The sequence below is a fragment of the Antrostomus carolinensis genome, unplaced genomic scaffold (assembly GCF_000700745.2).
Source record: "Antrostomus carolinensis isolate BGI_N321 unplaced genomic scaffold, ASM70074v2 scaffold1893, whole genome shotgun sequence".
NCBI lineage: Eukaryota > Metazoa > Chordata > Aves > Caprimulgiformes > Caprimulgidae > Antrostomus > Antrostomus carolinensis.
This window is the reverse complement of record NW_010307044.1, coordinates 87,582-101,279: the sequence shown is the minus strand read 5'-3', so window position 1 is coordinate 101,279 and position 13,698 is coordinate 87,582. Positions and strand designations below refer to the sequence as shown.

Below are 13,698 nucleotides of genomic sequence, written 5' to 3'. Positions count from 1 at the left end.
CCTACATGACCCTGATTCAGTTCTTGTTTTCTTTGCCTAAAAAAATGACAACTTAAAAAGATGGCCTCAGTAGAGCTGTGAACTGATATTTATTTCAGTAGTATAATAACTCTGAAACATGCCAAAGGCCCCTTAAATGTTAAAATTGTTACCTATTGCACCCTGGACAGAGTTTGGGTTCGTGAGTAGATTTTGAATGAAGTAATTTTTTCCCCCCATCTGACCCTGGGAGCATTTGAATTGATGATTTTAGCAAGCAAACTTGCTAGGAATAATGAACTACATATAGTTTTGTATAATAATTCTCTCTCAAGGGCTGTGAAGCTGATGCCTACTTAGAAATAATTTTGGAAGAATAGCTGAAACAACACATGATGCCATTTTATATAATCCCAGAAGTGACTGAAACATTGGATGGTTTTGAGGACTATCCAAGTGTGAAGAGATGGATTTGGATTAGTCCCAGCTCATGGCAAGCCTCACGTTGTGTAAGTCTCACAATACTTTCATATTGTTTCTCCACGGTCCAATGTGGTCATTTGTTCTCTCATTTTAAAATTACCTTTGGAGCTGTTTTGTTGGAACTTGGGAGCAGATTCATTAGTTAAAACATAAAATTTGAGCAGTCGCTGCCTTGCAGTCAGCTAGAGCTGTAAAACAGGACCTAAAAAATGGATGACCTTCAGATTTACTTAACTGTGCAGAAATTGTATTTGTCATTGCCAGGTTTTTCATTTATTTCTTTTAATAGACTACCGCAGAATTTGTGATCTGTGATCCTGTGAATATATTACATTGACAGAAAATAGCCAGTGTTTCAAAACCATACCAATAGCATGTCAGCCTAAAAGAAAATAATAAAAACTGTACTGTTGCCCTTGTCTTCTACATTATAAGATTAAAAGTTTAGAGATGCACTTACTGAAAAGTAGATAGAGTGACTCAGTGCTCTACTAGAGCCAGTAGTGGTAAGATGAGTAATTACTGTAGGCAATGGTGAATTCCCACAGTCCCATCAGGCTAGCTTTTCCTTTTTTTGGGACACAATTTGGAAACCAGGACACAGAAATAATCACTATATGAGAAAAAAGCCAGAGTACAAATGGCAAGGAACTCTCAGAGGAAAAAAAATAGCAAAAATCTTCTGTAAAGTAACTTAATTTCCAGACTTTAAAGGAATCACCACCAAAATCTGTGCTATATGTTTACTCCTCACCCCAATATCTCTGTATGAGGCTATTCTTACCACAGAATTCAGCCTTAAACTGGTAAATCACATATACTTATTAACTTGAACAGTTCATACTTTTGGCTTGATTGTCCTCTAAACAAGTAATTGATGGATACTCTGCCCTGCTGTCTTCCTGCCAGCTTCTTTATTTTACAATCTCAATAAAAATCAAGAGAAAATGCAAACTGGAAAGGTAATGCACACAAAATCTCCAAGCTATGTCACGCTCCAGCCTTTACACTTGTTTGGGTCCATGAAATAAAGGGAAACAAAAAGGCAAGCACTGCCTAGTGAAAGGCTTGGTGCTGCCGTCTCGTGGGAAAAGGGAGAAGGGGAGCTTTGGTAATAAAAGAAGAAATGCAAAAAGGGGGAAAAAAAAAAAGATTTAAAAAACTTGCTCATATCAACACTCCCATTTTTGTTTCAAGACGGCTGTGTGCTTTATTGCTCACGGATCAGTTTTCTTTGCAGGTGATGCGGGCCCAGAATTACATCACCAGCAGAGCAGCCAAGAGCATCTCGGTGCCAGGATGACCGAAGCCGAGAGGAATGTATTATCACAGACCGCCGAGGGACTTGCCAGTGCATTCCTTTCTAGGGGTGCTGCAATGGGGGAGGCAGAGAGGAGACAATTTTACTCGAAGACTGAAAGGAAACTTTGTGGACGAAAGATCTGGGGTCACAGTCCTGCTGTCTCCTCTAAGCAGATCTAATTATGGCCATGTACTTCAAAAAGAGGGTTTAACTAAAACCAGATTTAGCAGGGCATTGCTTAGGAAGTACAGACTGAATCCTCAGCCTTGCCTTTGAGGAAAATGCTAAATGCTTCAGTGCGCTGGGAGAACACTGCTGCTATGGTTGTAAAGAATAATTCGAAGCTGTGGCAAGGCAAGCAAGAACAAATTTTAAATCCTCATCACTTCAATGAAGCCTTACAATAAAATGTGACTAAACATAATATCGACACTTTCAGACAGACAATACTTACATTAGATACTGAGTGTGTATTTACTGACACGTCGTGTGGTGGGGTAGAAGTCTCAGCAGTCTCAGGGATCATGCTGGAAATGATCAAATAACTCACAAAGCCACTGCACAGATCTCCCTTAACGAGCTCCAACAAAGCCTTTCTGCTACATCACACCCTCTATTTGACAAACCATGTCCCGTGCATATGAAAGAAACTCCCTCCTCCTCCCATTTTTTAAGGCTTTCAGGTTATTTCTGCCATCCGTCCTGCAGGACTGGCTCAGTGGTCCTCACCACAAGCCTGAACCATTAAAATCAATGGGAGCTTTCCGGTGCTTTTAATAGCAGCAAAATGTGCTGTCAACAAACTGGATTAAAAGAAGAGTAAAAGACAAATTGTTCAGAGATTAGCACCTCTAAAAACATCAGGATTTTAAATTTCATCTCTTAGGTCAACAGAGAGGTTGAAGCAGTGCCGAGGTTATGCAGAGCTCTCCTCCTTTACACCAGACAAAAAAGCCCTGCTTATCAAATCAAAAAGTTTATACTCAATCCTAGAGATTTATTTTATTCTTTCTTTTTTTCCTTCCTACAGTTCCCTAAAAAGGTGAGAGGGCTGGGACTAGGCAGAGAAGAGAATAACCAAGTACCACTTAATGTTAAGCCAGTCTTTACATAGGAGCTTTTTGGGGTAGGGAAGTGACAATAGCTGGTTTAGCTGCAGCCAGCTCAGTCACTGCCCGAGCTCAGGCCATCAGCTTGCTGCCCAAAGCGTGGCTGAAGACCAGGAGGCTGCCTGTGCTGGGAGAACCAACTTTATCATTGCAGCTCTTGCTGCGTGATCTCCTGCTCTCAAGGTGTCCACTGCAAGCTACATTGTCAATACAGCTCTAGTCAGACCCCTCATTCTCCACCTGCCTGACCATAGACTTACCCCACCGTCTGCCACCAAAGGTCTCTGAGCATTTCTCCTTACTCCTCAGCCTCCTCAGGAGGAAGATGGCTGCTTTTGCACTCACAGGGATAGGAGGTGCCAAAGGACAACTTGATGGTACAGGAACAGTGGCTGAAGTGGGCAAGCATGATAAGGGGGAATTTTGGTTGAACGGTAAAAATATAAAATATTGTCCCTAACTTTCAAAATATTCCCATCTTTGGATATGATTATAGTGTACTATAGGGAAAGTAGAAAAACACTTCAGCCACCATGCCTGTAGAAGCACCTTCCACTAAAAGTACCAGATTTCTTTCCTCTCCTTCTAGCAAATGGTTGTCACTACTCTTCCTGTGACATGTCAACTGTTTCCACAACCTTTCTACTACTTAGTTGCACTTGGTGCTGCAGAGCCAACACCAACAGTCAGGCCTTCCAGCTTTCTTCATTTACTCCTACTCACTGTCTACATTTTGAATATCTCTGTGCCCAGTTTTTTCTTTTTTATACTTCTCATGCATAATTACTCTTGACAGATCACGTATTCCTGTTACTTCCTTCCTGTGCAAGGCTGACCTAATAATTAGTTCCTCATAGGGACTGTTTGCTTTCGTATCATGTTATTGTGGATGGATTAGAGATAATGTATGAAAGTGCATGCAAAAAAATACTCCAAAGTAAATACATTAGGAGAGTGCTAGAAATACATTAGAACAGAGGCATATTTCTGCTCTTAAAGAATTTCCCTTTTTATCTTGTTCAAATTTTCACAGGACAGCAAAAGCAGATGTGGCCTCTAAAAGTTGATGTAGACATCAATAGTTAGGAAAGATTGGTGAAATACTGTGAGGACAGAAATTATTACTGCTCTCATTGTACCAGACTGCTGAGATGGCTGTCCCACAGGACTGTTCTTCCTCTGGCTCACCCTCTCTCATTAATATTATAACTGTGAGTGCAGCAGAGTGGCTGACGGGCAAAGTTCACCTCTGTGTCCCTTTTCTTTTTAATGGAGACTGCAAGTCTGTTTAGCTCTTAATAAAATAACCCTCAGGCCTCAAAGCACCACAGTAAAATAAATTATATATATAGTGGTATTTATAAAACAAGAATGCTGAGGCAAGATCCTGAGAAATGCCTTTGGGCAGGCCAGTTCTCTGTTCTAATATACAGATTAAGTGGGTTTTTTTTTTTCTATGTTTCAACCTATTGCAACTTAATCTTTCTATTACAAACTCTTTCTTTTTGACAAAAATCTATTGCTGATTGCCACTGTGGGGCTTTCCTGAGAATTCATCCCATCACCCTGTCTTTCTCCATTAATATAGCCCTCAAGCAATACTACTTTCAGTTTTTAATACCTACAAAGATGTGGGTGCAGCCTCAGTTTCATGTGCACTCAGCAAACAACGATGAGGAGTTGAGATCATTTAAGACTATACACTAATAAGTGGTTTCCAGATCATCCTGGTTTTGATAATCTGCTCTGCAAGTGTTCTGGGAGGACTCTGAAGAGGGACAGACGTGCACGCTTGGTTTTCTATGTTTAGCTACATGCCATATTCTCTCTGCTTGGTCACGACTAAACTTGAAACAAATTTTCTCATTAGTGCCTTAGACAAACAAAGTGGATGAAATAGCAAACATCAGGTTTCTTGTTTCTCTCAACATAAACCAAAAGGGCTTCAGCACAGCAGTTCTTCCCCCACAGCCACCAGTACAGAGGCACTGGTGACTAAAGCCAGTGGATTTAGTTGCTCTTAAAGATCTGCTTTCAATAGAAGTTCAAACTCAAATTCTCCTTTTTTTATTGCTGGTTTTCCAAAAAATGTAGAAGGCAGAAAAACTCAAGTTTAAAACACATGAAAGAGCAGGAAGCGTATGAGAAAATGCCCACAGAGATGGGACTTGATATCTCAGCAGTAGTAATGCGAGACACAAAGCTTTTTAATCAATTAATTGAAGGAAGTCAGTTCAAAACAGGTCATAATCTTAGGCATAAAAGTGGCAGCAACCAGCACTTGCCAAATTAAAATTAATATAAAATGTAAAGTAAATGTAAATGGTATTTTAGTAGCACTTTTACTTTTGTAGCATTTTAGTTGCCTGCATGTCCACATGTACACAGATATACAGCACAGAGAAAAAATACCATCTATGAGAATCAGATGTGAAATTGCTCCTTACTTGGAAATACAAGAATTTTTTTTTATTTTCTGCTAAGATAATCAAATTGCTAAGATGCATAAGCAGCTTTGTCCTTTAAAGTTTGCCAATCAACCCAGGAAAACAGAGAGACAGAAAAACAGCAGCTATTAAACCAGGAAATATGGTCACTGTAGCTCATGTGCCACCTACTCAAAGCTGGAGCTGAACTGAGCTCAGGAAATACACTAAACAATTTAGCTCCTGGCTTTTTGCAAATGTCTGCCACCAGACTGTGGTTTTCTCAAAAGCATTTCTTCTTTGAACTTGCCTTAAGTATTTTTCTGAGAGCATTTTTTTTTTTTAAAAAAAAAAGCAAAAAACATTGTGGATTGATTTCAATCAGTTTGGTATGAGCATGAAAATTTTATGTTGAAAAACTAAGGCTGTTACCAAGCACTCATTCTTCACCTAAGGTAGGTGCTTTTTCTTTTCTTGGAGACTCGGAGAACAAATTACAGGCACAAGGAGGACAAACACTTGAAAAAAACCTGTAGTGTATGAGCCTGTGAGATAAATACTGCATATAGTCCATCACAGGCCAAGCACATTTTATAAAACATGAAAATACTTTCTTCCAGGGGAAAATAGAGCTTGCCTGAGGCATGCGTCTTCAAAAAATATGAAAAATAATGCAAATGGTTTATGACTTTGCAAGCCTAAATGCAAAGGGCATGGCAAAGTCCCTACCACTTGTGTGCCAGTATCCTAACATGTATTGTGGTTTTCCTTATCCTGTCCTCCCGCTGTGCCAAATACTGCCCTGTCCTTCACAAAATGCAGCACTTAGCTAAGCAAACCAGCCCCAAACTTAGCCAACTTAAATAACATCTGATCAAAAGCTACCAGGAGGTGAACCCAAAATGGGCATGAATAATTCAAAACAAATTCATTTCTTAACTCAAGTGCACACTACAGGGACATTCAATGGTATTCCTCCAGCTCTAGACTTGCACAGTAATATTAGTACTTGCTAATAACATGAGAGGACCAACATTTACAAATAGTTTACACATGAGTTTAGTGTCATTTAAACACAGAAAATACTGGACCATGTCACTGCTTAACCAACAAGCACTGGGATACGGGAGATACTCTTTGCACCACCTCAGGTACTCACCTCTCTCGCTCTTGTTCCAAGAGGTTGGTAAAGTCATCGCTCTTGTTCATGTAATCTGTATGTTTATGTTTCTCATTTTCTAGCTCATAAACTGTGCGGCGATGGCACTTTTCTGCCAACAGGAGCTGTTCCAACATGCGCCGATACGTCTCTCTCTGTTTTTCTTCAAGTCTGTCCAGCTGGATTGTAGGAAAGAAGAACAGACTGTTTAAAAGGTCTCCTTGCTTACTTAATCTGATTTATTAACCAACAATGTTGTGTTTGGTAAATGTGAGTCCCATAATTTTATGTCTTGGGCTTTACATAAAGCAGCGACTAGGAAAAAGAGTAACTGTCCTGTAAAAGTAATGATTTCTTTGGACGATGTGTTTGCAATAAACATTTGCATGGTTCTCAGATACACAAAGGACAGAAGTTCACTTAGTTTTAGGGTAACAAATAATATTGTTGCAGTGCAGTGATGAAGTGCTGTGCGCGCTTTCCTCATTTCACATGGGAAAAGCTGTGGCAAATGCCAGGGCAGGTTACAGGCCCTCAGACACTGGAAGCCTGAGTTCACACACCTGTATGGGGACTAGACACCCACATGTGGAGTGTAAGGTGAAATCTCAAGGCTGAAATTTGAGTTATGCACCTTCAACACACCTGTAGGACTGCCAAGATAAAAAGTCTAAACTATTTAGATTCAGCATAGATTCAGTTTTACATTACCAAATAAAATTCATTAAAAGCATTAGGGTTTTCCGTTCAGGCTGTTTTTTGACAGAAATTTCTGTCTATTAGCAACACTTCACCTTTTTTGTCTTCCAATTTGGGGTTTTTTATTGTTAATTTAATATGTCAATTATTATTCAAACAAATTCTAAGGCCAGGGAGGTGTGTCAAAAATGTTGCCAGGGCACTCTGAAGCCACCACAGCTATTCATGTTGCTCCTTTCACTGTTTCTTGGGAGCAGATGACAAACTCCATCCTCCTCCCTGCTGAAGCAGCCCACAGCCCTGGCACTCCTCTGCTTGCCTGCCCCAGGCATGGCAGCTGGCGGAGCCTACTCTGCCCATCCCCAGCCCTCACCCTGTTCAAATCACATCTTCCTTGGCCCTGGCTGCACTGGGTCGTTGCTGTTTCACAGGGTGCCTCAGCAAACTGAGGGAAGGCAATAAGAGAGCAGGAGGACCACAGAGATTTGCTCTTCAGAAGTTGACCACGGTAGACAAAGTAACACAGTCATTGCGTTTTATAAAGGAGCCAGGTTGGGTTCAGCATTTGAGAGTAGATCTTTTGCACTTATGAAATTCTGTCACAGTCCTATTGTAGCTCCGTGTGGACCTAAATCATGGCAAAAATTTTACACTGAGCTCCTGATAAAATGATCAGCTTCTTTAGACAAAACCTCTCCTAAACTCTTTTAATCTTGTTTGACAGTATTTCATTCATACTCCCACATGTTAATATGTGCTTTTCTTATTTACTGTCATCCCAAAAATTCCAGAAGATGCTTCAATGAGAATATACAGTATAAAGATATCCCATAATAGACAAAATTCCTGGTGAAAAAATTAAGCATTCTAATAGGAGGAACTATGAATATTTGGACAGGTACCACAGTATCTTGTACATTGTTGCCTGCTCTTTCTCCATGCCCTGAACTGTTGCAAAACTATAAAAATGAGCAGTGGCTGTTTATTTTGGCATTCACACTGGCCTCGGACATTCCCAGGTCTATTCTACATTCATTTATTGCTTAGATTTTAAAGCAAGGGACCAAGTCCTACAGGTCTCCTTTAGGAAGTGAACTGACTTTGCAGTCCTAGAGCTTAGGTGATGTAAAATGAATATGGATTTATGATCCCATAAATATGGTCAAAGTCAATCTCTGAAGATCTTTTGCTAACAACTCACATGATAGTGGTCTAGTATGCCAAGAAAATCAGAGTGCTTACCAGCACTGTGAACAATGGAGGTCAGAGCCTATAATTGAAAGGAATTTAAAAAACAGAAATGTAACACCCAAAGATTTTGATCTCGTTTAATGGCACCAGCCCTAAGGAGCATGCAAGCTCTTTATTGTTTGTGTTCAAACACAGTGACTTTACTTGCAATTTATTCTGCAGTTGAGTGAACAAGAATATTCAATTTTTCTTTTATTTTCTTGTAATTTGTACAAATGCTGTGTTATCCTCTTGTGTGCTTTGCCCACATCCAAAATATGTGGAGTCTAAGTTCTGGTTTGCATTCCCCCCGCACAGACATAATGATGTAAATCAAGAAGTTATTACCTCTGAAATTGGTTTCTCATAGACATCTTCCCCTATAGACTTTTCTTGGGCAAGGATGGCGTCCCTATGTAGCACTCGGAGCACGTTCTCTGGAGCTGCAGACCCATAATGAGCTTCTAAAACTTCAGGTTTGGTTTTCTCTGTCTTCAGCATGTGGATCACATCCTCCCTTGCCTGTAACATTGCAAATCATTACCATAAGACAACCTATCAACCAACAGTGAAAACGGGGGAAATAGGGGCATTTCATACATACGGACTTCATACACAAAAATAAAATAAATTAGAAGAAAGCCAGGCTGCCAATGCAAATATAAAAACTTTGGGAGATTTCAGAATAAACATGATCTCTGCAATCTCAATGTCATCCCTGTAAGCATTAATTATTCTATTCCTGCCTGCCATTACATTTCATTTGAATGCTATGAATTTTTATCTGGGTTGCAATTATGGCCAGGGAAAATCATTACTCTTCATATTATTCACTGACCATGGTGTTCCCTGACTATGGTAAAAAGATGAGTAGAACAAGCAGCACAAGCGGGTTGAGTATTTCCCAGACAGCCTCAAATCAAATATTTCCTACCTGACTTTGGGACTAAATATGCTCTTCAAGTAACTTTTAAAGTAAAGTTTTCTAAGTTTCATTTGTTTTAACAAAACCCTGGAAACATTGCAGACCCTGGCTAACTGGCATAACTGGCAGCAGACCCAAAGAGGCTGAGCAACCCTCCTGGCAGCAGAGGAGGGCTGAGGATGCTGGAGCCGGGGGCGTACCTGGGAACAGTGGTACTCCCATGGCTGAGGGGAGCAGGGGTCCCAGCTCCTGCTCCATGCCCTGGGTGGGAGCCTCCAGCTTCAGGCAGCACGAGCAGTCATCTGGGCATGATAAGACTGCTCTGCAAGGCCACCTGGCTATGAATAAGGGGCATTTTAGAGTTATGCTGTGGACAAATGCTTAATCCTGAGCTCTGTTTCTAATGATACTTGCCAACATCCGTTAAGCCACCTGTAAAAATGGGGGCAGAGCACTTGCCTGCCCTTCAGGGCAGGTTTATAAGGCCATGATCCAGGGTGGGGCTATAAAAGGTACAAGTTTTCGATGGGCACGAGGGAGCTCCTGGATTTTCTCATCTTGCCCACAGGCCCAAAGGGATGGGGGGCAGAAGGGTACAGGCACCAATTTTTCTCTCACCTGCCCTTCAAACACTCAACTCTTGTGAGCTTGGGAAACAAATTAAGGACAAAGGAAAGGTTCAGATATTTTAAGAAAAATCCCTCACAAATGTTTAGGATTTATGAACTGACCAGTGCTTCATGCTTTTTCAGTGTTCATAATGGCATTCTGTATTATCCCTGTAGCAAATCTTAAATCTTTACCCAATATCACAGAGGGATCGCAGCTCTACAAAACCACCTGCTTTTAAAAACAGCAAGGAAATGGTAAAGACTCTTTAATCTTTTTTTTAATAAAATAGAGTAACATGAAAATAAAACAAAAAATGAACTTGAGGTAAAGATCATGCCACCCAGTTGAGAACTAGCCCGTTTATAAACAGCTAGCTGTAGGAGCTTGCACTGTACATTTTGTAACCTTAAGTAAAATCTTTGCACGAGCCTGCAAGAAGCAAAATACAGATTGCAATGGCACTAATGTTTTTTCAGCACGAGCGTGGGAAAGGTGCATCACTCATGGATGTAAAAAGTACAAGCGAATTATGTTAGTCCCAAGGAATGCCAAGAGAGCCTGTACACGTCACTACATCATATCCTGAGAATACACCACTCAGTACAGGAAAAATATTATTTTAGGAAAGTTTTAGACAGGTTAAAGAGTATATAATTTTTTATGTACCTGTGGAAATAACAGTTATCTTAGTGCCTTTGTTACTGTGAGGCCAATGCTTCTATACTGAAGAAAAAGCCCTTAAAAAGTCTAATAGGATACCACAGGCGTTTTGGGGTATTTATAAATATCACCATTTTATGATTATATTATTTTATGTCTTAGGCCTTTTTAGGAAGAGATAGTTTTTGGGCCATATATGCATCCTGCCCCAATGAACAACTCGGCATCCCTGTGCGTGCCTTGCAAGGAGGTGTCCCATGCTGCAGGCTTGCTCAGGGAGAGTACTCTGCAAAGGAAGCACCAAAAACAGTGGGATGAGGGGTCAGCCCCCTTCCACCCCATGCACCAAGGGCCTCACCAAGCATGCTGAAACCTTGATTTGTTTTAGTCTTGACCGCAGAAGGCTTCAGGCCCCATACATCCCATTCCTCAGGGACAGGCACACCTCGGACCCCAGGCTATTTGGCGGTGGGAGGAGGATTAGTTCATTCACAGAATCACAGAACGTTAGGGAATGGAAGGGACCTCGAAAGATCATCTAGTCCAATCCCCTGCCAGAGCAGGAACATTCTCTCCTGTTGAAGTTGGGCCCTGTCTCGCAGAAATAAACATTGACAGGGCCAGGTAGAGCAAACGGACAACTCGGACTTGGTGATTTAACACTATGAATTGGGAGAGTGAAGAGCTGGACTCCAGCCCCTGCAATGGTTATTCAATACAGTAATAGCTGACGGAGGGACCGAACGTCTCCCTTCCCAGGGAGGGCCCCAGCCCCTGCCCCGTTGTGCGCTGCCATGCATATTGCCCTTCCAGCCTCATTAGTGTTTCATCACTCTGATTAAAGTGGAGGAACTTTATCAGGAGGGTATGAGAGCCCCTGAAACAGCTTATAACTTGCTAGCTAAGAAAGGTTTCTGGAAGTTGCACGTTTGGGTCCCTGAAGAGCCAGAGGGAGCCAACCTGGGGAGTGGGTAATGCTGAATGGATGAACTGGCACCCCAAGCAGGAAAGAAGGTGCCCAAGCTCAGTTCAGAGCTTTGAAGTAAACCCTTATTCATTGCTTTGTCTTTAAAAGGAAGCAGTGACATACTTAGCTCCAGGGGACAGTGCAGTGCTGTCAGCCCTAAAAACCCCTCGCTGCAGCCCAAGGGGAGGGTACCCAGCCCCAGAGACAGCTGGGAGGCACCATCCCCAGGGCACAGGCAGCTCCCCGCTCACGTCCCTCTTCGTGCGCACCCACGCTCTGCAGGCACTCAGGATCTGGATCACATTAGCATGGCGAGGTGCCTTCTGCCTTTTCTGGGCTTGGCCATTGCTCCTATCATTATCTTTTCAAGGGTATCGGCTAATTTACCAAGTACTCTGTTTCCATGGACTTATGATAACAGTTTGTGAAAAGCAAACTAACAGACACTCAGGTTGCTAGGAAGCATTGGACCAAAAAAGGGACCTCATGCTAATAATAAACTGGAGAGACATTTTCTTTTCTTTGGTCAGCAACAAGCCCCAACATAGGAAGATTTTGAAGTACAGCTAACCTAGGTTTGAGTGGCAGGGGGGCAGGCGACATCCTAACCTTCCATCAGCCTCAGGATTCACAAACTCCAGTTAGTCTCTCTGAAACTCCTTAGGATAAATGTAGAGGGAAGGAGCTGAAACAGCAGGCCTCTGTAACTTGTGATTTCATGTTTCTTCCAGATGACTAATTTTTCACTGAAACAACTAGAAGAGTGCTCACGTGGGGATGTTTTCTTTCAGTGTATAGTAAACAACTATTGTTACATTAAACTGCAGGATACAGACCATTTTCAGATAAGAAGTCAGAATAATCCTGTGGAGGAACATGGGCTACTTCAACACATGTACCTGGAAAGATGTACAAGAGGCTCAAAGTGGGGGGTCCTTGCTAAGAAGAGGGAACCATACTGGCAAGCTGTTTCTACTGATGGACATCTACTGTAGGTGCCTTCCTTGCCTCAAAGCATAATGCTGTTTATCATAAATAATAATACCGGGGATAAACACAAGGAGGAGATTTCAAATTCAAGTAAACTTGTATATCAGTCCCAGAGGAAAGTTTTTAGCTGTTTTGGTAGAAGAAACATGGTGCTTGGCACAGGAAAGCCATCTCTCAGGTCCTTTAATTTGTTTGGTTCTTTTGGTGCTCTGATGAGAGAATATTCAGGCATGAGAAGACCACATATTGCAACAGCTTCTAACACAATGGAATTTTTTTGTGTAAGTCTAGAAGACTGCATTTAGTCGGAGCAGCTCTTTAAAGTTAAGATACAGAATTTAGAAAATACATACATTTACTTTTAATTTTTTTTCATTAATTAAATTGTCCTACAGAAAACTCCAAGCTAACTTTCCATCTACGCTGCTCAGATTGAGGATTCTTGAAAATAAACAGACTTTTCTGTCAATAAAGTGTCCCCAAGTACCTGATTCTCTAAACAGTAGGAGCAAAGAAGATAAATCAATGAAGAGACCACTTTTACAGCTTAGAAATACTCTCACGTTGAGAAACACAGAAGATTAGATATGTCGAGAGCTGTTTTTCCACACACATTTTCTCCAGTAGCAAAGCCTTCTTAGAGACTCCCTGATCGTCAAATCCATAGAACCACAGAACCATAGAACAGCCCAGGTTGGAAGAGACTTTAAAAGATCATCTAGTCCAACCTTTCATGGGAAAGGAAGCCTAGATGAGATAATCTAGCACCACGTCAAATCATATCTTGAAAACTTCCAGTGATGGGGACTCTATCACATCCATGGAAAGGTTGTTCCTGTGATTGGTTGTTCTCACTGTAAAAAATTTCTTTCTTATGTTGAGATGAAACCTCTCCCAGTGCAACTTGTACCTTTGTCTTCAACATGTGGCTATTTATGAAGAGAGAGCCTCCATCTTCTTTGTAGCTGCCCTTTAAGTACTGGAATACTGTGATTAAGTCCTCTCTGAGCCTTCTCTGGAAGAAAAGATCTAACTCCTTCAGTCTTTCCTCATAGGGGAGGTTCTCCAGCCCTTTGGTCACCTTCATGGTCCTCCTTTGAGCCATCTCTAGCCTGTCCATGTCTTTCTTGAATTGTGAGGACCAGAACTGGATACA

At 41.4% G+C, this 13,698-nt stretch overlaps 1 protein-coding gene across 2 annotated transcripts in view; it reads right to left on the bottom strand.

The window, feature by feature from the left end:
* Positions 1–6,455: 6,455 nt before the first annotated feature.
* The window catches only part of LOC104522871 (filamin-A-interacting protein 1-like), a 67,226-nt gene continuing 59,983 nt past the window's right edge, over positions 6,456–13,698 (bottom strand). For both annotated transcript variants that reach the window (XM_010165279.1, XM_010165280.1), the window contains 2 exons: positions 8,737–8,910; positions 6,456–6,638 (listed from right to left, as the gene is read on the bottom strand). In XM_010165279.1, the coding sequence (XP_010163581.1) occupies positions 6,456–6,638; positions 8,737–8,910 (357 nt within the window). The remainder of the gene's footprint in view (positions 6,639–8,736; positions 8,911–13,698) is intronic.